This window comes from Odocoileus virginianus, chromosome X (assembly GCF_023699985.2).
Source record: "Odocoileus virginianus isolate 20LAN1187 ecotype Illinois chromosome X, Ovbor_1.2, whole genome shotgun sequence".
Classification (NCBI taxonomy): Eukaryota; Metazoa; Chordata; class Mammalia; order Artiodactyla; family Cervidae; genus Odocoileus; species Odocoileus virginianus.
In genome coordinates, this window is record NC_069708.1 from 27,332,108 (window position 1) to 27,358,666 (window position 26,559).

The 26,559-nt window shown below is 41.0% G+C and overlaps 2 protein-coding genes and 1 non-coding gene across 3 annotated transcripts in view; 2 read left to right on the top strand and 1 right to left on the bottom strand.

Annotated features, from left to right (window-relative positions):
* The window catches only part of P2RY4 (pyrimidinergic receptor P2Y4), an 81,094-nt gene that overhangs the window by 17,975 nt on the left and 36,560 nt on the right, over nucleotides 1–26,559 (bottom strand). The window lies entirely within an intron of this gene.
* Nucleotides 570–676, top strand: LOC139033212 (U6 spliceosomal RNA). Its single transcript, XR_011485835.1, has one exon. It is a non-coding gene; the product is annotated as a U6 spliceosomal RNA (small nuclear RNA).
* AWAT1 (acyl-CoA wax alcohol acyltransferase 1) lies at nucleotides 12,045–18,993 on the top strand. The gene is made up of 7 exons (XM_020882924.2): nucleotides 12,045–12,228; nucleotides 13,121–13,228; nucleotides 13,503–13,573; nucleotides 14,445–14,649; nucleotides 15,413–15,584; nucleotides 17,714–17,913; nucleotides 18,146–18,993. The coding sequence occupies exons 1-7, from the start codon at nucleotides 12,153–12,155 to the stop codon at nucleotides 18,298–18,300; spliced, it is 987 nt and encodes a 328-aa protein (XP_020738583.1). The 5' UTR covers nucleotides 12,045–12,152; the 3' UTR covers nucleotides 18,301–18,993.

Sequence of the window (26,559 nt, forward strand, 5' to 3'; positions counted from 1 at the left end):
ACTCTTCCCCTTGATATCTATATACAAGGAGGCAACATCAACCATCTCCAAGAAAAAGAAAGGCAAAATGGTTGCCTGTGGAGGCCTTAAAAATTAGCTATGAAAAGAAGAGAAGCTAAAGGCGGAGGAGAAAAGGAAAGATATACCCATTTGAATGCAGAGTTCCAAAGAATAGCAAGGAGAGATAAGAAAGCTTTCCTCAGTGATCAATGCAAAGAAATAGAGGAAAACAATAGAATGGGAAAGACTAGAGATCTCTTCAAGAAAATTGAGGTACCAAGGTATCTTTGCATAACATTTCATGCAAAGATGGGCACAATAAAGGCCAGAAACAGTATGGACCTAACAGAAGTAGGAGATATTAAGAAGTGGTGGCAAGAATACACAGAAGAACTCTACAAAAAAGATCTTCATGACCCTGATAACCACGATGGTATGATCACTCACCTAGAGCCAGACATCCTGGAATGCGAAGTCAAGAGGGCCTTAGGAAGCATCACTACGAACAAAGCTAGTGGAGGTGATAAAATTCCAGTTGAGCTATTTTGAATTCTAAAAGATGATGCTGTGTGCTCACTTCGGCAGCACATATACTAAGATTGGAATGATACAGAGAAGATTAGCATGGCCCCTGCGCAAGGATGACACGCAAATTCGTGAAGCGTTCCATATTTTTTAAAGATCTAAATGTAAGACCAGAAACTATAAAACTCCTAGAGGAGAACATAGGCAAAACACTCTCTGACATAAATCACAGCAAGATCGTCTATGACCCACCTCCCAGAATATTGGAAATAAAAGCAAAAATAAACAAATGGGACCTAATTAAACTTAAAAGCTTTTGCACAACAAATGAAACTTTAAGCAAGGTGAAAAGACAGCCTTCAGAATGGGAGAAAATAATAGCAAATGAAGAAACAGACGAAAGATTAATCTCAAAAATATACAAGCAACTCCTGCAGCTCAATTCCAGAAAAATAAATGACCCAATCAAAAAATGGACCAAAGATCTAAACAGATATTTCTCCAGAGAAAACATACAGATGGCTAACAAACACATGAAAAGATGCTCAACATCACTCATTCTCAGAGAAATGCAAATCAAAACCTCAATGAGGTACCATTACACGCCAGTCAGGATGGCTGCTATCCAAAAGTCTACAAGCAATAAATGCTAGAGAGGGTGTGGAGAAAAGGGAACCCTCTTACACTGTTGGTGGGAATGCAAACTAGTACAGCCGCTATGGAGAACAGTGTGGAGATTCCTTAAAAAACTGGAAATAGAACTGCCATATGCCCCAGCAGTCCCACTCCTGGGCATACACACCAAGGAAACCAGATCTGAAAGAGACACATGCACCCCAATGTTCATCACAGCACTGTTTATAATAGCCAGGACATGGAAGCAACCTAGAGGCCCATCAGCAGACGAATGGATGAGAAAACTGTGGTACATATACACAATGGAATATTACTCAGCCATTAAAAAGAATTCATTTGAATCAGTTCTAATGAGATGGATAAAACTGGAGCCCATTATATAGAGTGAAGTAAGCCAGAAAGATAAACACCAATACAGTATACTAATGCATATATATGGAATTTAGAAAGATGGTAATGATAATCCTATATGCAAGACAGAAAAAGAGACACAGATGTATAGAACAGACTTTTGGACTCTATGGGACAAGGCGAGTGTGGGATGATCTAAGAGAACAGCATCGAAACATGTATATTATCCAGTGTGAAACAGATCACCAGTCCAGGTTGGAAGCATGAGACAAGTGCTTGGGGCTGGTGCACTGGGACGACCCAGAGGGATGGGATAGGGAGGGAGGTGGGAGGGGGGTTCAGGATGGGGAACACATGTAAATCCATGGCTGATTCATGTCAATGCATGGCAAAAACCACTACAATATTGTAAAGTAATTAGCCTCCAACTAATAAAAATAAATGGAAAAAAAAGATGGAAAAAAATAAATAAATAATAAATAAATAAAAGATGATGCTGTGAAAGTGCCACACTCAATATGCCAGCAAATTTGGAAAACTCAGCAGTGGCCACAGGACTGGAAAAAGCCAGTTTTCACTGCAATCCCAAAGAAGGGCAATGCCAAAGACTGTTTAAACTACTGCACAACTGCACTCATCCCACATGCTAATAAGTAAGTGAAGTCGCTCAGTTGTGTCCAACTCTTTGTGACCCCGTGAACTATAACCCACCAGGCTCCTCCATCCATGGGATTCTCCAGGCAAGAATACTGGAGTGGGTTGCCATTTCCTTCTCCAGGGGATCTTCCCGACCCAGGGATGGAACCCAGGTCTCCTGCATTACAGGCAGACGCTTTAACCTCTGAGCCACCAGGGAAGATACATGCTAGTAAAGTAATTCTCAAAATTCTCCAAGCCAGGCTTCAACAGTATGTGAACCATGAAATTCCAGATGTTCAAACTGGATTTAGAAAAGTCAGAAGAAGCAGAGATCAAATTGCCAGCATTCGTTGGATCATAGAAAAAGCAAGAGAGTTCCAGAAAAACATCTACTTCTGCTTTATTGATTACACCAAAGCCTTTGACTGTGTAGATCCCAACAAACTGTGGGAAATTCTTCAAGAGATGTGAATGCCAGACCACCTTACCTGCCTCCTGAGAAATCTACATGCAGGTCAAGAAACAACAGTTAGAACGGATATGGAACAAGGGACTGGTTCCAAATTGGGAAAGGAGTACATCAAGGCTGTATATTGTCACCCTGCTTATTTAACTTATATGCAGAGTACATCATGCAAAATGCCAGGCTGGATGAAACACAAGCTGGAATCAAGATTTCTGTGAGAAATAAACATAGCCTCAGATATGAAGATGACACCACACTTATGGCAGAAAGTTAAGAGGAACTGAAGAGCCTCTTGATAAAAGTGAAAGAAGAGAGTGAAAAAGCTGACTTATTCTTGCCTGGAAAAGTCCATGGACAGAGGAGCCTGGCGGGCTGCAGTCCATGGGGTTACATGACTGAGGATGTGTGCATGAGGGTGGAGGGAGATGGGTTGGTAGCAATAAGGTGGTAGAACTAAAAAAAAAAAAAAAAAACTGGCTTAAAACTCAACATTCAAAAAACTAAGATCATGGCATTCAGTCCCATCACTTCATGGCAAATAGATGGGGAAACAATGGAAACAGTGACAGACTTCATTTTCTTGGGCTCCAAAAGCACTGCAGATGGTGGCTGCAGCCATGAAATTGAAAGATGCTTGCTCCTTGAAAGAAAAGCTATGATACACCTAGACAGCATATTAAAGAGCAGAGGCATTACTTTGTCAACAAATGTGGCATAGTCAAAGCTATGTTTTTTCCAGTGACTGAACTGAACTGAACTGAACTGAAATAAATTCCTTGAACAAATATGCTCCTACCTCAGGGACTTTGTACTTGCTGATCCCTCTGTGTAGAATGGTTCTTCCCCTTGATATCTATATACATTCCCTGACCAATCTACCTAAAATGGCATCCCTCTCCCATCCCCCTTATTCTTTATTTTACTTCACAGAGTATATCACCATTTGGCATTATATATTTCTCTGTTGTTGTCATCCCTCCCTAGAATGAGGACAAGGACCTTGTTTAGTTTACTGCTGAAATCCCAGTACTTAGAACACTGCATACAATAGTTGGCACATAATAAATATTTGTTGAATGAATGAATGAGATAAGTAAAATAGATTTATTTAAGCCCTTATACTAGTAACTGACCTTAAAAATTTTTAGAGAAAACATGAGGCAAAAGAGGTGAGGAAGGTCAGTGCTCTATGGTGACCTAAATGTGAAGGAGATCCAAAAAAGAGGGGGGATATATGTATACATGTGGCTGATTCACTTTGCTGTATAACAGAAACTAACACAACATTGTAAAGCAGCTATAAGCATGTGTGTATGTGTGTGCATACTTATTCATGTCTGACTCTTTGCGACCCCACAGACTGTAGAGGAGCCAGGCTCCTCTGTCCATGGAATTTTGCAGGCAGGAATACTCCAGTAAAAATTAATTTCTTAAAAAAAAAAAAAGAGGTGAGGAGGGAAGGCCTAGGATGGAATGGTCAGCCCTGAGGCAAAGAACATGGAGGAATGAGTTCGAAAAGGAGCTAAGAAGCTTAGCTCAATCCCATTTATAGAATGAAAAGCACTCAAATCAAGTTTTGTGGTGATTTTAATGTTTTCTGTAACTAACTAAACTTACTATTTTTGCATCTCTGTCTTTTTCCCAAAGTTATAAAAAATTGTTAAAAACAACAAAGTTTTCAAATTTTGGAATAAAGTATAGAAAAAATTCTTCACAATCTTGGGGAAATTTTTATTAAAACAACACACAAACATGCAAACCTTAAAAGAAAGGATTGATACATTCACATTAAAATTAAGAACTTTTAAAAATCTCTAAAAAAAGAGAAAAGACAGTCTGCAAACAAGGATAAAGATCATCCATTCAACAAATATTATTGAGCACTTATTAACAGGACAATAATGGTCCTTAGGATAAATTAGTAGACAAGTCAAAACAAAATTCCTGCCTTTAAGGAGCATTCTATTGAAATGCATAATATGTTGAGCAAAAGGGCCCAGGTACCATCCTAAGTAATTTATATATATATTAACTCCTTTAATTGGCACACACACATATATATGTGTGTCTATGACAAGTCTTGGAGAAGGAAATGGCAACCCACTCCAGTACTCTTGCCTGGAGAATCCCATGGAGGGAGGAGCCTGGTAGGCTACAGTCTATGGGGTCGCAAAGAGTCGGACACGACTGAGCAACTTCACTTTCACTTTCACTATGACAAGTCTATGAGTTAAGTACTCCACAGATGAGAAAAATGTAGATCAAAGAGGTTAAGGAAACTGAGGCACAGAGAGATTAATTGCCGGAGATTACACAGTTATTGAAGGGAGGAGCTGGGAGTTGAACCTAATCTGGTTCCAGAGACTATATGGACATTCACAGTACCCAACTGACAAAGGATTAGTATTTGTCAATACTAATTTGTCAAGAGATCCTACATATCAGTAAGTAAAAGATAACTATTAGGAAAATGAGTAAAAGATGTAAGCAAGGAGTTTCCAGAAGAAATATAACCCATAAATAAAAGAACCAATGCTCAACCTCTTTAGTAAATAGGGAAACACAAATTCAAACTGCAAAAGGTAGCATTTGACACTAAATTGGCAAAAACTTTAAAGTTAAAGCCAAGTGTTAGGATATGGAGCAACGTGAACCCACACCCTGCTGAAAGCATATGATGTAATCACTTTGGGAAACAATCTAGCATGTCCTAGTAAAACAGAATCTGCCCAGAACCTATGACTCAGCAGTTTCACTCCTACGCATATGCCCTAGAGAAACTTTTACACATGAGCACTACAACATATGGATAAGAATGTCCTAGAAACAAGGTTCATGATAGCAAAAATAAGCTGGAAAGAAACCAAATGTCCATCAAATAAGACCATAGATAAATAAACCACAGTACATCCATCCATATTCATAGAATGGAATACAAAAAAGCAGAGCTACACATGTCAACAAAGATGAAACTCAAAGTCTTAGTGGTTGAGTGGAAACAGTCAAGTCAGAGAGAAATACCATATGTATGTGTGTGGAGGGAAGCCCTCTTCACCCTCCTCCCAGCAGTTACAGAAATTTCAGCAAGTGCACTACACCTTTTGAGATAAAGGTGGGGCCTTGAAAAAGTCTAGCCAAGCCAGCTAGTTTCTCATAGAAGATAAGAGGAAGAAATCAATGAGTCTATATGACTCTCTGGCATCAAAGGTGAAAAGGATGGGAAAGGAAAATCTTCCAGCAACATCAAGGGGCCCGTGAGGTAAACAACTGTATCAGGGATATAAAGTATGAGATAATTGGCTGTAACCTGTGCCTTGACTTGTGAGTTAAAATCCCTTGAAGGTACTTAGGCATCAGAGAGTCTGTAGCCAATAAACTGTTCTTCTTCAGACTGATCAGTTTTTAGCCCCATAGAGTCTAGTGGCACCGGGAAAACTGAAGCAGCTTCCCAATTAGCATCTGCCCAGCCATATTTGGTGATATGACAGGTTCTTTGCAAACTCTGGTTTTCACTCCCCCAGTGCTCACATTGCACTAAACAAACCCTTGATTCCTACCACCCCCAGCTTGCCTATTTCTGCACACACCACACAGCATGAATGCATCCAATTGTTTAGCATGCGAATAGGCTTAGAAAGGACTAGGCAGATAGCCAGAGGCAGGCAGGGTCACTTAGGGAATAAACTGAGGCTGACTGGTGGCACTGAATGCCAAAGCAGGTAGGGAAAGCACAAGGCTGCATTCTGATTGTTCTTATCACAAGAAAAGAAAGACGGAGATCATTTGAATTTCTGACCTCCACTCACCTCTGACCTAGCCCTCGACCTGGGTGGTTTCTACTGGCCGTGTCAACTTATCGAATGGACTTGTCTTTGGGTTTATTCTTGCTTTGACCTCCACACCTTGCTGACTTTCCAGATCTTAACACTTCAACTTGTTTCAGATATTCAGCTCTCCGTAGGACCAGGATTAGCTTTGGGGAATACTGATGCCTGTCCATCTTTCCCCATGACCTGCTTTGGCTATTTACTGTCCACTTCCTATTGTGAGAGAACTCACCTAAGGATTTGATGCTGCTATCATGAAACTTTATCAGGCCAGGGACTGAAGATATGAAAAAGAGAAGCTCTATTATCAAAGCTGTAGTATCAAGAAGATTATTTTCAATATATAGAATGGATAAACAAGAAGCTCCTACTGTGTAGCACAGGAACTAACTATCACAGGAACAATATCCTGTGATAAACCATAATGGAAAGGAATATGAAAAAATATATATGAATGACTGACTCACTTTGCTGCATAGCAGAAATTGGCAAAACACTGTAAATCAACTATACTTCAATAAAATAAACTAAAAAAGACGAAAATACCTTTGGACATCTGAGAAGGAAGTGAAGGGCAAGAGCAGATAATTAGTTGCTAAATTGTGACCCAGCGGCAAGATAGTACTTCTCATGTGTAGTGCTCAAGAGGGCAATTCCTACTGCAAAAGTGGGTAGGTAGATACATACATATGTACATAGGTAAGTGGATACATACATAGGTACATACATAGGTAAATGGATAATTAGGGAAGGGGGACATCCGTAAACAATGAGAATGTCTAATCAACCAAGATTTTAATTAGTACAATTCTTTGAGGTCATGTTTAAAAAAAGGGTGGGGGTAGAAAAGAAAGGATCGGTACATTTACTAACAATCAGTTCTCACATTCCCAGGTTCCTAATTTCTTTTGTCCATTACTCCATTTTCTGTGATACAATTCATAGTGGTCAGGACCACCTATATACTAAGAAAGTCCCCAGCCTAGGGAAATTGCAATCACTCTCCTTAGTTCAGGAGAGACTAGATTTTTTTTTCCTCAAAAAGAAAACAATATGTAAGTAAAGAAAACAACGTGTTGACAGGGCAGATTTCTTTCCCTTATTTTTCCTAAGTTTAGGCTGATCTCAGTGATCCACAGCCTTCAAGACCCATTTTTTCATGTTTCACCTCAGCCCTGGACTTGGCTTGTGTTTAAACATTGCTGAGTTTGAGCGGAAGTGAAACTAATCAGCAGCCCTGCTAGGTCTAGTACATTGGGAACCTTCAAGAAACCTGTTTCCTGAGCTGTTTGGAGAAGAGGGTCAAGCCCTTTCTTCAGATCTAGTTGTCTCTTTGGAGAGAGAGAGGCTGATTCTGCTGACCACACTACCTGGTCCTTGGACCTTACCCGGCTTAACTGAGGCTTGAGGAAGTGGCCCACTTTTTGCACCAGTAAACCCTAAAAACTGCTGGGAGACAGGAAATTGAGCAGTGCCCACTGAAAGGGCTGTGGGTAAGTGAGTGTTTCTGACCAGTGACTTTTCACCTACCATTAAAAGACCTAGAAGTCTGACCAGATTAGTAAAAGAGGCATATCTAAAAATGACTGCTTCCTAAATAATAGGGTATTGGTTAAACAAATCATGGCATAGCCATACAATGAAATGATGATATTATAGAAGAAAATTGACATGAAAAATGTCCATAATATACTGTAGGTGAAAAAGCAGATTAAACACAGTACAGAGGGTCTTCTCTGGAGGAGCAGTGGATAAGAATCTGCTTGCCAATGCAGAAGGAAGATTCCACAGGCTGTGGAACAACTAAGCCTATGTGCCACAAATTCTGAGCCTATGCTCCAGGGTCCAGGAGCTGCAACTACTGAAGACCTCGCACCTACAGCCTGTGCTCTGCAACAAGAGAAGCCAAGGCAATGAGAAGCCCAAGCACTGCAACAAAGTTTCCCTCACTGCCTGCAACTAGAGAAAGCCCACACACAGCAACAAAGACCCACCACAACCAAAAATAAATTAATTAAAAAAAAAATAGTACAGAGAATATGATTCTGTTTTAAGAAATTATACATAATAACTAACATTTATTGAGCTTTAAATATGACCATATAAATAAACAAGGAACTGAAGAAAATGCTTTACATTAAATACTTACCCTCCTGACAAATTGACAGTATCAGTAGGTATTATACTCACCTTTTACAGAGGAGGAAACTGAGGCACTAAGCAGTTAAGTGATTGGTCATAGTTCCCTTAAGTGGCAGAGCTGAGATACAGACCTGGATATGTTGGACTCAAGAGCCTAAACTCTTCACAGTGACACAATATTTATCTCTATATTCATACAGGAAAAAGTCAAGAAAGAGAGATACCAGGATAAGAACAGTGTACAGTGGTTATTTCTGGATTGTGAGGTCATGGGTGACTTTTGTTTCCCTTATTTTTTTTGTATAGTGTGAAATTTTTAGTAAATTACATGGATTATTTTTATAATCAGGGAAACTAATAAATCAATTTCCATTTTGAAAAAAGCAAATAAACCATTGTTTCTAACCTGTAAGCAGCAAACCACTGTGGGTAGGTGAGGGTGGGGGGACTAACTTATTATTACAAGGGTTCTGGAAATTCCTATATGGCCCAAGCACTGTCTAGAATGAATAAAATATGCTTACACATATTTTTTTTCAAATGTCCTGATGTATACTGTCATGATGTATAACCATAGTGTTGTCATTTGTTTTATCTATCTATCTATCTATCTATATAATGTCTCAATCAATGGATGTTAAAAATACAACTATTATTATGTGGAAGTCCATGATATTGTAAACATTAAAACAGGAAAATAAAGGATATGATCTGCTACTAAAAGGAAAAATATATGTACACATATACTCTCTGTAGCTTGAGTGTCTTCTCAACAATTTACCTCCTTTTGGCAGGAGGATAAAAGGGAAAAACTAAAAATGCACAAATTATTAAAAGCTAATCCAGGAAGAGTCCTGAAGAAGATAATTTACAAGGATGAAAAGGCATGGACAGGGAGTTGATGTTGGCCTAGAAAATTCTGTTCTGGAAAGACAGAACACTTATCTCCCCTATGTTGCCAGGGACTAGTCCTCACCCCCAAGTACAGGGATGTCAACAAGGATTGCAGGAGATGCTGCAATACCTGAATGCTCAACCTTGCTCCAGGGCAAGGCTGATGTTCAATTAGCAGGAAGAGCTGAAGTGGGAACAGACCTCCAGGTGCAAAGAAGGCAAAGTAATGCAGAACTCTGTCTTTTGCCAAACTGACTCAAAGGTCAGCACTTGCCTCCCTTCCTCTCATTCTTCTTATTTTGCAACATGTCCCTTGTCCTCTGTTTCTATATAACCTTTTGTCCTCCCAACTCATAACCCAGGACACACTCCTCCATAGGATTCCTATGATCTCATTACCCATAAGAAATCACAGACCTCAAACGAAGATACTCATTCACATTTCATTTAATACTGAGGGCCTAGGACTTTCCAGACATTATGGGCAGATGCACTAAAAAATAAGATATGGTCTCTACCCCTTTAGAAGCATACCAACTCTAGGAGTGAAAATCAAATGAAAACAAAACACCAATAATTCAATTTGTTTCAGTGGGCATGAAATTATAACAAGGCAAGAGATGAAAATCAGAAAGAAGAATGAGGGCTTTGCTGCCCCCCTCACTTTGGCCTGTATGTGGTGATCACTTATGCACCAGGCTTTACACCCTCACTCCTGCTCCTGGGAGCTGATTCTGAGGTCTGGAAGACTGGCTTACTCCAAGGGAAATAGTCTTTGACAGGTCAATGGCAGGGAGTAAAGGAAAATAGGAAGTAGGATTGTTCTGTACTAAAAATAAATGAAGATCTTGCTGAAGGGCTCAAACCTGAGTCTGATCCAGTGTTTGAATCCAGCTGCCAATCTGGGGGAAATACAGACACACAGCAAGCAGAGTCTAGACTGTGGGAGATTCTCTAGGTCAAAATGGTCAGGAAAAGAAATGGATGGACGGGGAAACTGAAAACTAAAACAGACTTAAACTCTTACAAAATGCCAAAGTCGTAAGACAAGGAAAGACCAAGAAATCATCATAGATTGGAAAAGACTAGAGAGACATGATGACTAAATACAACATGGGACCTGATGACACCCTGAAACAGAAATGGACATTAGTAGAAAAAACTAGTGCAATTCGAATAAAGTTCGGAGTTAACAATAATGTTCCAGTATTGGTTTCCTAGCTCTGATAACTATACATAAGATGGTAACACAAGAGGAAGATGGGTAAAGGGCATAGAGAACTTTGCAACTCTCCTATCAATCTAAAATTATTCCCAAATAAAAAGTTTTAAAAAGAGAGAACCTAAGGCACATAATAATTTTTGTAATGGACAGGACTAAACTATGGTAATTAGGGAAGCGTGTTTGGGTAATAAAACCATGGAAAGGCAAGGGAAAGGTTTTTCTAAATGTCAAAGATAATGGTTACTTTGGGAGGAGGAAGAGGGTTGTGATTGTAATGGGGCATGTGAGAGGCTTCTGGGGTGGGTGAAAAACATCCATTTCTTGACCTAATGGTGGTTGCAAGGTATTTGTCTTATAATAATTCATTAAGTCATACATTTGTTTTAGAATGCAAGAAATTTTCATCTTTGTGTTCATGTTTCATGGTCATCTTCAACAACTATTAATATTTTGTCATACTTGTTTAATCTATCTCCTCATTTTTTTCTTGGAGTATTTTAAAAGCTATTCTAAGACATCTGGGTATCTGTATCTGGGTTTTTTTTTTACAATGAAAATTTAAAGAGAGAGACATAACATCCAAATATAATCAGTGGACCTTGTTTAGATCCTGATTCAAATTAACTATCTATAAAAAGACATTTGAATATGGACTGGATAATAGATATTAATAGAGGAGTATTAATTTTGTTAATGGTGATAATGGTATTTCATATCGAAGAAAACATCCAAATTTTTGTAGATGCATAGTGAAATTTAGGGGTGAAATGACATGATGTCTTAGAGTTGCTTTAAAATACTCCAAGAAAAAAACTGGGGCAATAGATGAAACAAGTATGACAAAATGTTAACAGTTGTTGAAGATGAACATGAAACATGAATACAAAGATGAAAATTTCTTGCATTCTCTAGTTTTGTTTGTATGTGGAAATCTTTATAGTAGAAAATTGTAAAAGAGGGACATCCCCAAACCAGGCTGTCTCAGGGCAACAGCTTCAACAGACACCTAGCTCTAGGTGCTCCCCAACTCCACAAACCCACAGGGCTCCCTTCCCACTAGCCATCTGTCTGAGGTCACAACCCCTACAATTTCAGAGTAACCTGTGATGTGAGGGGTGTTTCCCTTCTCTGGTCCTCCGGGTCACTAGGACTGGATAACAGCACTTCTCACCTTTTCTCCATCCTGATGTCCTAATAATCCCAGGAAAGAGAGTCAAAGGGCAAATGGGCAGGGCCCAGAGCTCAGATCTGTTAAGACTGTCCTTATACTCCAGGGCCTGCCCACTTCAGTGGGTGGTAGGTATGGGGCAGGACAAAGAATGGACAGGGCAGGTGAAAATCCTCATAATCATATGTGTTCGCTACTGAGCGAGCTTCCAGAAGCCAGTGGCACCTTTGGTTGGAACACCGTTCTGGGATCTTCACTTCCTTCAGGCTCCTGAGCACAATGCCTTGTTTCCAGCAGCCTAAGCATTTCCAGAGTCTGGTACTTCTGCACTGGCCCCTGAGCTACCTTGGCATATGTGAGTACTGATCCAAGAGAGCAAGGCAAGAAGCCATAATCAGAGGCCAGGACCAGATCTGGGGCAATTTTTATGCTCATGGGAAGTCTCATCTCTAGTCAAGGAGTCTTGAGCTCCCTGAGTGCCCTGAGAAGGAAAAGATAGAACCTTGGAGGCAGTAAAGACAGGAGGAGTGGGGGGAGGTAGAACAGAATCATGATACTTCTGAGCAGATCTAGCTAATTTCAGCCCCTTCCTAACATTCACTATCTGGAGAGGAGAAATGAGGCCCATGGAATAAGATGATACATCTGTAATCTTAAGGTAGCATGGGGAGTGGGGCAGAAACATTAGCATTAAAGACAGAGAAGTATAACCTGTGTTTGAACCATTGCATTTTCCATCCTGGGAGGGGAGCGGTAGTAGCATGGTTGGGGTGGAAGGGGAGACAGAGATAAAGGAAGGAATGATGAATGGGCAAGAATAGAGGGCTGCAGATGCTGTATGCAAGGAGTATGGAGAGATATCGATACTATATGGGCGAGGGAGGGTGAGCTAGTGGTTTAACAAGCATTCACGGGTGAGGAATAGGGAGGGAAACAGGAGATGAGGGGAAAGACAGTGTATTAATGGAAGCAGTGGGTGAAAAGCTGGTAGCAGGCAGGGAGCAGGAGTAGGGGGATGGTGAGCAGGCAGGTGGACAGAGATGAGAGGTAAGCAAAGAAATAGGGCTGGTGTGTATGGTAGATGAAAGAGGGAAAGGACAGGTGGATGTGGTGATGGACAGGCAGGAGCTGGATTGTGCAGAAGGCCAGGACCAGGGGCTTGGAGAGTTTGGAGGGCTCTTAATAGGGCTGGACATGGTCAAGTTCTGCTGGCAGCACAAATTTGGTCTGATCAGTTCCCTCATCAGTTTGGATCTTGCAGCCATTGGCCATTTACCTACTGTTTACATCCTGGTGGCCACTACCAGCCCTTTACTTTGCCTGGCTACTCCTGGACTGGAAGACTCCAGAGCAAGGTAAGACTCATGGACCTAGAAATAACAGGATTTAAGAATGTTCCATCTCAACCTGTAACCAAGGAGTTCCACTTACCATGCCACAGACCTGTCATACAAGTTCTCGGAGCCACAGGAGAGGAGCTGGGCCAGCCAGGACCATCCTGGGGTCTCTTCCTTTTCCACTTCCCTAGCAGAGCTATAGTCCTTCCAGGCTGCTCTGGAAGTGCTGGGTGAGAGAGAGGGCTGGGCTTGGCACACACGGACACATCCCCTACTGATATTTCTATCTCAGGTGGCAGGCGATCGGCTTGGGTAAGGAACTGGTGTGCCTGGACCCACATCAGGGACTATTTTCCCATTTCCGTAAGTGTCTCTTCCCCAGCATCCCTCACAGTTCCCCAAATAATAAGCATTGATGCTAAATGACTAGGGCTGTCCATAAGGAAAGTGAGCATCTCAGAGAAGTCTCAGTGCAGGCTAAACAGACTTCAGGGTCCAACATTGCTACTGGGCATTTGCCACACTGCTAATATACTTTGGATGTCCTGGTAGGCATGACCTACCAGATGATGCAGGCAGAAACACAAGTACAGTTCAGATCAGTTTAACAAACACTGATTGAAAACCTACTCTATACCACATAGTTTGGGGGTAAAGAGAAGTGAGTTGGATGCAGTCCTCTGCCATGAAAAAAGTTCACATCCAATGGGGAGGACAGATGAGTACACATTCATGGTTTGGTACAAGGTACACAAGTAATTCAGATGAGGTGTAAGGAAAGGCTTCATAAACAAAGTGATATCTAAGCTGGTTTTCAAAACTCAGTAAACTAGCCCTGGTAGGGAGTTGGGGGAGAAAATACCAGGAAGAGGTTCTAGAAATGTACTGCTATGCTGCTCCTCTGTGCACTCTTTGGAGTAGATAAGAGATACTGCCAAGATTTTTGCCAACCTTTTTCATATAACAGCACTCACAGAAAATGATCCCATGCCTAAAGGGCAGAGACTGCTTTCCAATCACAGGCAAGGAGCCCAGCAGTTGTAGGTGCCCCTGATCCTACTGGTCTCCCAGAGGGTGAGGAGTCAGATATCTTGACCCCCTCAAAGCCACTCCTGGCCTCTCTGTTGAAAAGTTCTGCTTTAGAGAGTTCCCTGAACCCTCTAAGGCATCTTCACCCTTGCTTTCTTGTGTGATCTCATTTTGTCACCTTTGACATTTCTCTCTGTGGCTGCAGATCCTGAAGACTAAAGATCTATCACCTGAGCACAACTATCTCATGGGAGTTCACCCCCACGGCCTCTTGACCTTCGGCGCCTTCTGTAACTTCTGCACTGAGGCCACAGGCTTCTCGAAGATCTTTCCAGGCATCACTCCCCATCTGGCCACGCTGTCCTGGTTCTTCAAGATCCCCTTTATTAGGGAGTACCTCATGGCCAAAGGTGCTTCTGACCATACTTACTAGAGTTTCTGGCTCATCTCCCCACTTGGAAATACACCTTTTTAAGCCCCACCCCTCCTTCTCAGCCCCCTCTCATCCCGGACTCCTGCCATCATAGCACAGTAGTTAAAAAGCATATGTTGTAGAGCAAACAGCCTGGGGTTGAATCCTGGCTGTGCCGCTTACTGTGTGGTCTTAGCAAGCTACTGAACCTCCATTGGTCTCAGTTTCCTTATTTGTAAAGTGGTGCTGCTGATAATAATCTAACCTCAGATGTGGCGTGATGATTAAATGAGACAATACAAGTAAAACACTCAAGATAGCACCTGCCAAAGAGTATGTGCTCCATAAATAATAGCTGTTGCTATTAGTGGCAATCCAGGAAAAGAAGAGGGTAGAATTACAGTTGGGGATTTAGAAAGTCTTTCTGGTTTTCCCACTATTAGTGGCAATCCAGGAAAAGAAAAGGGTAGAATTAGAGTTGGGGATTTAGAAAGTCTTTCTGGTTTTCCCCCTTCCTACTATAGTTTTGACCCAGTGCCTCCTATGAAGTGGAAATATTGCCTCAAAGTGAAATGTGCTGCATTTGCTTGTCTTAGCCCTCTCTTCTCCATACCTTTTGTTCCGTTCATTGATTCTCCTTCTGGGTCCCATGGGAAAGGAGGGCACACAAGCAAGTGAGTCAAGCAGAGGGTATTCCCCCTCAGCCATTCTCCCCTCTCTTGATCCTTTTGCTCTTCTCTCTGCTCCTTGGCTCTCCTCAGGTGTGTGCTCTGTGAGTCAGCCAGCTATTGACTACCTGCTGAGCCATGGCACTGGCAACCTTGTGGGCATTGTAATTGGAGGAGTAGGAGAGGCCCTGCAGAGTGTGCCCAACACCACCACGCTCATCCTCCAGAAACGCAAGGGCTTTGTGCGCATGGCACTCCAGCACGGGTAGGTGTCCCTCCCTGGGCAGAAGTGGGTGGCCTCTGAGCAGCATGACCTGGTAGGCGATGCCAAGATGAATCAGACACGAGTCTTACCCTCATAAAACTTACTAGTGAGTGGAAGAGATGACTGTAGAATTTCAAAGAGACTTAGGTCATCCACTACTTTGGAGCTAGCTGGACCAGTTCCCAGAAAGCCAACCAGAGATCCAGATTCATCATCAGAGGGCTTGGCTAGGGCTTACCTAAGACACAGATGATGCCCACATCATCTCTAGCAACATTGATATCTATATGTGTTAATGATAAGTGCAAGAAGCAGTACATTATGGTGAGTATGCATGTTGGGTATGGAGTCAGGGGCCCTAATTTCAAACTCCAGCCCCATGGGTTACTGTGAATTCTGGGACAGGTTATTCAGCCATTCTGAGCCTTGCTGCTTTCCTCTTCATCATGTGGCTAACAATTGTACCTGTTTCATAGGATTATTGTGGGGTTTAAATGAGTTTATCCACATAAAATACCTACCATGTGCCTGGCACACAGTAAGAGATAAACGTTAGCCACTCTGCTGTGCATGCTAAGTTTCTCTAGTCGTGTCTCACTCTTTGAGACCCTATGGACTGGGGCCCGCCAGGCTCCTCTGTCCATGGGATTTTACTGGTGAGAATACTGGAGTAAGTTGCCATTCCCTTCTCCAGGAGGTCTTCCTGACCCAGAGATCGAACCATTGTCTTCTGTATTGCAGCCAGTTTCTTTACCACTGAGCCACCAGGGAAGCCCCACTTCAGTCAGGGACCAACTCTTTGGGACCCTGTGGACTATAGCCTGACAGGCTCCTCTGTCCATGGGATTCTCCAGGCAAGAATACTGGAGTGGGTTGCCATGCTCTCCCTTCAGGGGATCTTCCTGACCCAGGGATCAAACCCGAGTCTCCGGCATCAAAGGTAAAGAGAGGAAGTAAAGAGCAGGAGGGACTTCCCAGGTGGAGCTAGTGGTAAAGAACCTGCCAGCTAATGCAGAAGACATGAGACCTGGGTTCGATCCCTGGGTCAGAAAGATGCCCTGGAGAAGGAAATGGCAACCCACTCCAGTATTCTCACCTGTAAAATCCCTTGGACAGAGGAGCCTGGCAGGCTACGGTCCATAGGTTGCACAGAGTTGGACACAACTGAAGCGACTTAGTATGCACGCAAAGAGTAGGAGTCCAAGGCTAGAGCTGTGGGGGCTCCATAATGTCAGCATGCCAGTTCACTGGACACAGGGACAACTGTCCTATAACAGCTTCCCAGAAGAGGGGAAGTACTTCTTCTAAGGACCTTGTCTGAGTGGCCTGTTTGTCAGTTTGGAGCATAATGTGGTGGAGAGAGCTCTGAGCTGGGAGGAAAGAGACCTAGGTTTTAGTCCAGCTCCTGCCGCTCCCTGAATACCTATGTGACCCTCCCCCTCCTGAACCTGGGCTTCTGGAGCTGTAGAAAAAAGAAAATAACCCCTTGGTGTGTTTTTCCACTGTCTCTGCTGTGAGGAACCAAAAAAGGTAACATATGCCAAAACACTAAGAGATCGCTGGTAGTAATTCACAAAGATTTGTGTAAGAGAGACTGTTGTCCTTACTCTCACAGGAAGACATAAGGAGCCTGCTTTACTACATAGGGCTCTGTCAGGGTGGATTCCCATGGCCCTATGAGAGGGAAACAACTTCACTCTGCTCTAATCTCAAGACCTAGGACAGAACACCTTATGCACAGTCCCTGCAGGCGAAAGGCACCCCATACATATACATACACATCTGTGCCAAACCATCATCTTTTACTCTGTGTATCCTACTAGTAGAAATAGATATTCCCCTTCAGGACACCTCCTGGAAGCTTTTTCTTTATGCAATGTGGGTTCCTGTGGATTTCTGCCCCCATATCTTGTCCTTGTGATCCTGGCCCAGAGAGAGTATTCTCATTGGCCTTGAAAATTTCAGGAAAAAGAGATACTAAATACAGGAGCCGTATTCAGTGCAAGAAGAAATGTTTTACACCACAGGGATTTTATAATAGATGGGAGCCTGGCCAGGAACAAAAGTTCTTCCTGGGGGGTTCTCCACCCCAGGGTGTGCTTGGGAAATAAATCAGGGTTTTCTTACAGGGCTCATCTGGTCCCCACCTACACTTTTGGAGAAACTGAGGTGTATGATCAGGTGCTGTTCCATAAGGACAGCTATATGTACAAGTTCCAGAGCTACTTCCGCCAGATGGTTGGTTTCTACTTTTGCATCTTCTATGGACGAGGCTTCCGCCAAGGCTCCATTGGGCTCCTGCCATACCCGCTGCCTATCGTCACTGTGGGTGAGTCCTGCTCTCAGCCCCTAGGCCAGCTCAGCTTTTCCTCAACCTCAACCTCAACCTCAGGCCTTCCCAATCTCCACACCCCCCACCACCAAAGAAGAGAACAGCCTAGGGGGAGAAATTGGGAGCTGACTTGGGATATGAAAGGATTGGGCCCAGGGAAGGAGAAGGAGGTTAAAAAAAGAAAAGATTCTAACACTTGACCCTTCTCTTTTCCCATCTCTCTTGGCAGTGGGGGAGCCTCTGCCTCTGCCCAAAATCGAAAAACCAAGCCAGGAGATGGTGGACAAATACCACGCCCTCTATATGAAGGCCCTGACCAAACTGTTTGATCAGCACAAGACCCAGTACGGCTGCCCAGAGACCCAAAAGCTGCTTTTCCTGTGACTGAAGGGGCAGTGTGCCCAGTAGCACAAGCCTGGGAGAAGAGATTCATTAGCTGCCAACCAAAAAAAGGGAGAAGCCAGAGGGCTGTGTGTGGTAGGGAAGGGCACTAGGAATTCCTTCCTTGCTACAGAGCCTTTGCAGTCTTCCTCCTTGAATTGCTTCACTGAGTCACTTCTTTAGGCCTGCCCCCTGCCCTGCCCCCTGTCCCGTCCCCTACCAGATTTCCTCTCTGAGCCCAACCCACCAGGGACTGAAGGACTCAAATGTTAGCCAGGCAGCCTGAGTAACCACCACTATGGTTGTTGTTGTGCTAATGCATTTTTAAATTAAGATATATTTACATACCATCAATTTAACCCATTTAAAGTGTAAAATTCAGTTGTATTTAGTATACTCAAAGTTGTGCAACTACTCTATCTCATTTTAGAACATATTTCTGCAACCCCCCAAGAGAAACCCAGTACACATTAGCAGTCACTTCCCATTCTCTCATCCCCAGCCCCTGCCAACCACTAATCTACTATCTGTCTCTAGGGATTTGCCAATTCTGGACTTTTTATATAAATGGAATCATAGAATATATGATCTTTTGTGACTGGCTTCTTTCTCTCAGCATGATGTTTTCAAGGTTCATCCATGTTGCAGCATGTACTTCATTCTTTTTATGACTGAATAAATATTTCCTTTCACCAACTGATGGACTTTGGGTTATTTTCAATTTGGCGCTATTATGAATAATGCTGGTATAAACATTCAAATACAAGCTTTTGTGTGGTAATCATCTGTCCCCAAATATGTCCTTTCCTTATGTCCATACCACGAGCTAACAAGCACACTTTTCAGGTAGGTAGATTGAAGGTATTTTACTCAGGATTACATTTCAATTGGCAGAGGCATTTCACATAGGTTACGATGTCCTCTGACACTGTAATCCCAAGGTATTTGCAACCATTTCCTCCTTTTTACGGCTGAATAATATTTTGTCTGTGTATGTGTGCATCACATCTTCTTTATCTATTCATCTGACGATGGATAATTAGATTGTTCTCATGTCTTGACTATTGTGGGTAATAATACTGCAAAGAACATGATGATGCAGATATTTCTTTGAGATAGTGTTTTCATTTCCTTCAGCTATATAGCCAAACATACAACTGCTGGATCATATTGGGGTTATATTTTTAATTTTTTTAAGAACCTCCATACTGTTTTCCACTGACTGTACCAATTTACATTTCCATCAACAGTGCACAAGGGTTCCCTTTTCTCTACATTCTCACCAACACTTGTTATCTCTTGTCTTTTTGATAATAATCATCCTGACAGGTGTAAGATGATATCTCATTTTGGTTTGGATTTGCATTTCCCTGATGATTAGTGATGTAGAGCATATTCTTATGTACCTGTTGGCCATTTGGATGTCTTTTCTGGAAAAATATCTATTCAAATCCTCTGCGAATTTTAATATCAGATTATTTGTTTTTTACTGCTATTGAGTTGTAAGAGTTTCTAAATGGTCTTTTTAAAAAACTCTATTGAGTTTGTTACAATAATGCTTCTGTTTTATGTTTTTTTGGCCTCAAGGCATATGGGATCTTAGATTCTTGACCAGGGATTTAACCCACACCCCCTGCATTGGAAGGTGAAGTTTTAACCACTGGACCACCAGGAAAGTCCCTCTAAATGGTCTTTTAACTTTTCAGCCTTTGCTATATTTTTAAATCTGTCTTTTGTTGGTTTCCTTGTGAAGGAATAGATATATGTGTTTTTATATCCTCTTAAAATTCTCAGTATACAGCCTTAAGCTGTATTAATGAACAAAACAAGTTATTACACTTTCTTTTCATGTACATGCATAACACTCATATTTGAATTCAAAAGTGGATCCATGGCTGATTCATGTCAATGTATGGCAAAAACCACTACAATATTGTAAAGTAACTAGCCTCCAACTAATAAAAATAAATGAAAAAAGTTAAAATTCCATTTATTTAAACTAAAAAACAAAATAAAAGCAATTCACCCATTTCTCCCATCTACCCTGATCCCACCTCTGGCCACCACCAATCTGTTCTCTGTAACTATGAATTTGGGTGTATGTATGCATTTATAGATTCCACATACAAGAAATATCATTAGTATTTGTCTTCCCCTGTCTCACTTATTTTACTAAGCATAATGCCCTCAAGGTCTTTCCATGTTGTCACAAATGGCAAGCTTTCATTTTTTTATGGCTGAGTAATCTTCCATTGTTTGTGTGTATTTCACAATTTCTTTATCCAATCATCCATTGATGAACACTTAAATTGTTCCCAAATTTTGGCTATTCAAAATAATGCTGCTATGAACATGAAGGTGGCATACATCTTTTTGAGTTAGTGTTTTTTGTTTCTTCAGATAAATACCCAGAAATGGAATTGCTGGGTAATATGGCAGTTCTAATTTTTTTGAGAACCCTCCAAACTACTTTCCATAGTGGCTACACCAATTTACATTCCCACCAAGGGCTCTCTTTTTTCTACAACCTCATCAACACTTGTCATTTCTAGTCATTTTGATAACATCCATTCTAACGGGTGTGAGGTGGTATGTCACTGTGGTTTTTATTTGCATTTCTGATGATTAGTGATACAGAGCATCTTTTCACGTAACTGTTGACCATTCAATGTCTTCTTTGGGAAAATATTCAGATCTTCTGCCCGTTTTTTAATTGGTTTGTTTGGTTTTTTACTATTGAGTCATGTGAGTTCTTTATATATTTTAGATATTAGCCCCCTATCAGATATATGACTTGCAAATATTTTCTCCCATTCAGTAGGTTGCCTTTTTGTTTTGTTGATGGCTTTCTTTGCTATGCAGAACTTTTTTAGTTTGATGTGATCCTACATGTTTATTTTTGCTTTTGTTGTCTTTGCTTTTGATGTCAAATTCAAAATAATCATCACCAAGACCTGTGACAAAGAGGTTACCACATATATTTTCTTTTAGGAGTTTCACAGTTTAGGTCTTATGCTCAAATCTTTAATCTATTTTGAGTTAGTTTTTGTGTAGGGCATAAAACAGTGGTACAGTTTCATTCTTTTGCATGTGGCTGTTCAATTATCCCAACACCATTTATTGAAGAAACTCTCCTTTCCCCTCTGTATATTCTTGACTCCTTTGTCATAAATTAATTGATCATATATATATACAGGTTTATTTCTGGGCTCTCTGTGCTGTTCCATTGATCTGTGCATCTGTTTTTATGCTAATATGATACTGTCTTATTATAGCTCTGTATATAGTTTGAAATCAGGGAGCATGATGACTCCAGTTTTGTTCGTCTTTCTCAAGGTTGCTTTGGTTATTCAAGTTTTTAATGTTTCCATAGAAATTTTGATATTGTTCATTCTATTTCTGTGGGAAAAAAAATGCCATTGGAATTTTGTTAAGGATTGCATTAATCTGTACACTGCTTTGGATAGAAAGGAAATTTTAACAATTTAACTTTTCCAATCCATAAGCATGGAATAACTTTACATTTATTTGTGTCTTCTTTATTGTCTTATATTTTTTGATATGCAGATCTGGTTAAAATTATTCCTAAGTATTTTATTCTTCTTGATGCAACTGAAAATGGGATTTTTTCCTTTAAATTCTCTGATAGTTTATTATTAGTATATAGAAATGCAACAGATTTCTGTGTACTTATTTTCTGTCCTGCAACTTAACTGAATTCATTTATTAATTCTAACAGTTTTTTTAATGAAGTCTTCAGCATTTTCTATATATAGCATCATCATCTGCAAATAGTGACAGTTTTACTTTTTTCCCAACTTGCATACCTTTTATTTCTTTTTCTAGTCTAATTGCTTTGACAAAGACTTCCAATACTATATTTAATACAACTGGTGAGAGTGAGGATCCTTGTCTTATTTCTCTTATTAGAGGAAAAGCTTTCACTTTCTCTAAGAATCCAGAACAAGTTGCTTCTGAATCAATTGCTGACTGTTCTATTTTTCTGCTATCTTTTCACCTGGCAGGTTAGTCCTTGCCTACTCTGAGGCTGGATCTTCATTGATAACCCTGATACATCTTCTGGATATCTCAGACATTCACTCATTCACTCAAATCATTCAGCAATATTTATTGATCATCCATTAACTGCTAGGCAGTGGGAGTAAATAAATCAGACACTTACTCTGTCCTTAAGAAACTTAGTCTACTGGATGAATATTCAAATGAAGTTTATAGTTATTAATGTTGACTTCTTATGTAGCAAATATTCTCACAGACTGTATAAAGCTTTGCACATAAAAGAGAAGTGATGATGTCAACAGAATGTTACAACAGAATGTATACAATGAGTACAAGACAACTGGAGGAATTTAAATTGTTGAGTTTCAGATTCATTAGGTTCTTGCTTTTCCAAAAAGTTGCTTAAGTTCATAATACATATGACAAAACATTATATACTGTTAATCTTGCTTTTGTAACTCTGAGTTCTTTCAGAAAGTAGTTTAATGTGTTATAAAAGGTCAGTGTGAGAAAGTCAGTTTTTAAATCAGAAATAAACTAAGCAGTATGTAACAGACCCTGCTCATATCCTACCCAATACCCATTGTCCCCAGTCTTTCTCACATGGAGAACTCCAACCTTGTTTGAGGCAGCAATAAATCCAACTTCCCATATACATAGCTCAAAGTGGTCACATGACCTACCCCTGGCCAATGAAATTTAAGCAGAAATCAACTGGGTGGGGTTCTAGAAGGGCTATTTCTTTTCTAATAAAGAAAAACAGTTTAGTTTACCAGATCCTTTAGACTTTTGCCTTATGCTGTTATACCTTTCTTCCTGCATAGAACACGGATAGGGTGCTTGGAAGTTGAGTGGCCATTTTTACAACCATGAGGATGAAAAACACACACTACAAAGAGGGTGAAGCAGGAAGCTATGTTGATCACCTTGAGCAGATGCACCTACCCTTGGACTGCCTACCTTGGATTTTTTTGGTTAAAAAAAAAACACCTATTTTATTGAGCTACCACTGTTGAGTTTCTGTTACATGCAGTCAAATGCAGTCCTAACTGATACACTGTATCTGAAAAGGGAAAGATTTGCAGGAAAATATTTAACATTTTATTAGGAGAAGTGGTTTTTTTTTTCCATTGGAAAGTAATGAGATTTTCTGCAAAAAGAAAACTACTTTCCTTTTTTTGGTCTGTATTTGCCCTTAGTGGAAAGCAAGACAGCTAAAAGAGTAGGAGACATAAGCTAACTCCTTTTCTCTCACCAAGTGGGATCAAGATATTAGAGTTCCCTTATGAGAGCAATGTCTCCTAAAATGTGTCTTCACATAGTATGTTCTTGAGATGTACCACAGGGAAAGAAAGAAAGAAAAATTTCCTTGGTCAATAAGTTTGGTAGATATTGCATCTAGAGCCCCTGCTTTTTAGAAATCCACAGTGGGCATTATAATGTTAAAGACTCTGATAAAACCTGTAGTAAAGAAAGCTGCTTAACAATTTTAAACCCAATCCCTTAAAACTTTAGTCACAGGACTTCCCTGGTGGTCCAGTGGTTAAGAGTCTGCCTGCCAGTGCAGAGGACATGGGTTCAATCCCTGGTCCAGGATGATTCCACTTGCCACAGGGCAACGAAGCCCATGAGCTGCAACTACTAAGCCCACGTGCCACAACTACCAAAGCCCGCGAGCCCTACAGCTTGTGGTCCACAACAAGAGAAGCCACCACAATGAGAATCTTGTGCACTACAATTAGAGAATGTCCACGTGCAGCAACGAAGACCTAGCACAATGAAAAATTAATTAATTTTTAAAAACTTTGTAACACCTATTATTATCCAAGAACACGTGTTTTGGGAAACTGCAGTAGATAAATGAATAAAAACAAAAACTTGTAGAATCAAACTAGCCTAAATCCTCAAAGAACCAGTGCAATGGCTGCCTTCTGGAAAGGAATCCAGCAAGAGTCAGAGTGGGTAAGAAAAATGTTTAATTCACATTGGAAGTGAAAACTTATTGGTATAGTAAAGGGAATAGGGCTTGCAATGAGCAATAAGCTAAATATCAGTAAAAAGTACACATGTTGAGCAGATGCCAGCAGCACAAAATCACCTGAGAGGTCATTAGTTGACTTTTCTCTTTGAGTTTTCTAAGTACCTCTGGTTTCTCCTTCTCATCAGTAGATCCAAGAGCATGACCAGGGCCTCAAGCTGTGGTACAAAATTAACCGTGATAACCAGTCAGCTCCAAGTAGGATTTCATTTTCTTGCTCTTGGAGAGTTCCCATGACCCAGATAACCATGATGGTATGATCACTCAACTAGAGTCAGACATCTCAGAGAGCTCAGGCAAGTGGGCCTTAAGAAGCATCCCTATAAACAAAGCTAGTGGAGGTGATGGAATTCTAGATGAGCTATTTCAAATCCTAAAAGATGATGCTGTGAGAGTGCTGCACTCAATATGCCAGCAAATTTGGAAAAGGCAGCAGTGGCTACAGGACTGGAAAAGGTCAGTTTTCATTCCAATCCCAAAGAAAGGCAATGCCAAAGAATGTTCAAACTACCGCACAATGCACTCATTTGACATACTAGCAAAGAAATCCTCAAAATTCTCCAAGCTAGGCATCAACAGTATGTGAATCAAGAACTCGCAGATGTTCAAGCTGAATTTAGAAAAGGCAGAGGAACCAGAGATCAAATTGCCAACATCCATCGGATCATTGAAAAAGCAAGAGAATTCCAGAAAAAATCTACTTCTGCTTTATTGACTATGCCAAAGCCTTTGACTGTGTGGATCACAACAAACTGTGGAAAATTCTTCAAGAGATGGGAATACCAGATCACCTTACCTGCCTCCTGAGAAACCTGTATGCAGGTCAAGAAGCAACAGTTAGAACCGGACAAGGAACAACAGACTGGTTTCAAATCGAGAAAGGAGTACGTCAAGGCTTTGTATTGTCACCCTACTTATTTAACTTATATGCAGAGTGTGTGCATGCGTGCTTAGTCGCTTCAGTCACGTCTGACTCTCTGCGACCCCAGGGACCATGGCCTGCCAGGCTCCTCTGTCCATGGGATTCTCCAGGCAAGAATACAGGAGTGGGTTGCCATTTCTTTTTCCATGTGAAATGCCAGGGTGGATGAAGCACAAGCTGGAATCAAGACTGCCAGGAGAAATATCAATAACCTCAGATATGCAAATGACACCACCCTTATGGCAGAAAGTGAAGAGGAACTGAAGAGCCTCTTGATGGAAGTGAAAAAGGAGAGTGAAAAAGTTGGCTTAAAACTCAACATTCAAAAAACTGAGATATGACATCTGGTTCCATCACTTCATGGCAAGTAGATGGGGAAAGAATGGAAACAGTGACAGCCTTTATTTTCTTAGGCTCCAAAGTCACTGGATTTAGTGACTGCAGCCATGAAATTAAAAGATGCTTGCTCTTTGGAAGAAAAGCTATGACCAACCTAGACAGCACATTAAAGAGCAGAGGCATTACTTTGCCAACAAAGGTAGCATAGTCAAAGTTATGGTTTTTCCAGTAGTCATGTTTGGATGTGAGAGTTGGACTATAAAGAAAGTTGAGCACTGAAGAATTGATGCTTTTGAACTGTGGTGTTGGAGGAGACTCTGGAGAGTCCCTTGGACAGCAAGGAGATCCAACCTGTCCATCCTAAAGGAAATCAGTCCTAAATATTCATTGGAAGGACTGATGCTGAAGCTGAAACTCCAATACTTTGGCCACCTGATGTGAAGAGCTGACTCATTTGAAAAGACCATGATACTGGGAAAGATAGAAGGCCGGAGGATAAGAGGATGACAGAGGATGAGATGGTTGGATGGCATCACTGACTCAATGAATATGAATTTGAGCAAGCTCCAGGAGATGGTGAAGGACAGGGAAGCCTGGCATGCTGCAGTCCATGGGGTTGCAGAGTAGGACACAACTGAGAAACAAAAACAATAATGTACACTTTGACTCAATAAGGAATAACTCACCTTCTTCCCACTTTGAGACCAAATACATAAGCTCTGGAAATAAAAGATATACCAAGGTATCCATCACTCTTTGGTTGTACTCAAGTATTTTTGCACTTCCTTTTGGTGACAAGTCATATCTCAGTTCACACTGGAAATATCAGTTCTGTAGGTTATGGCAAGTAACCCATTGAATGAATTGTTCTGAAATCTTTGGAAAGAGGTAGAGGCACCTAGGAACTCAAAGGGAGGGAGCAGTATACATGCATGTAAACAGA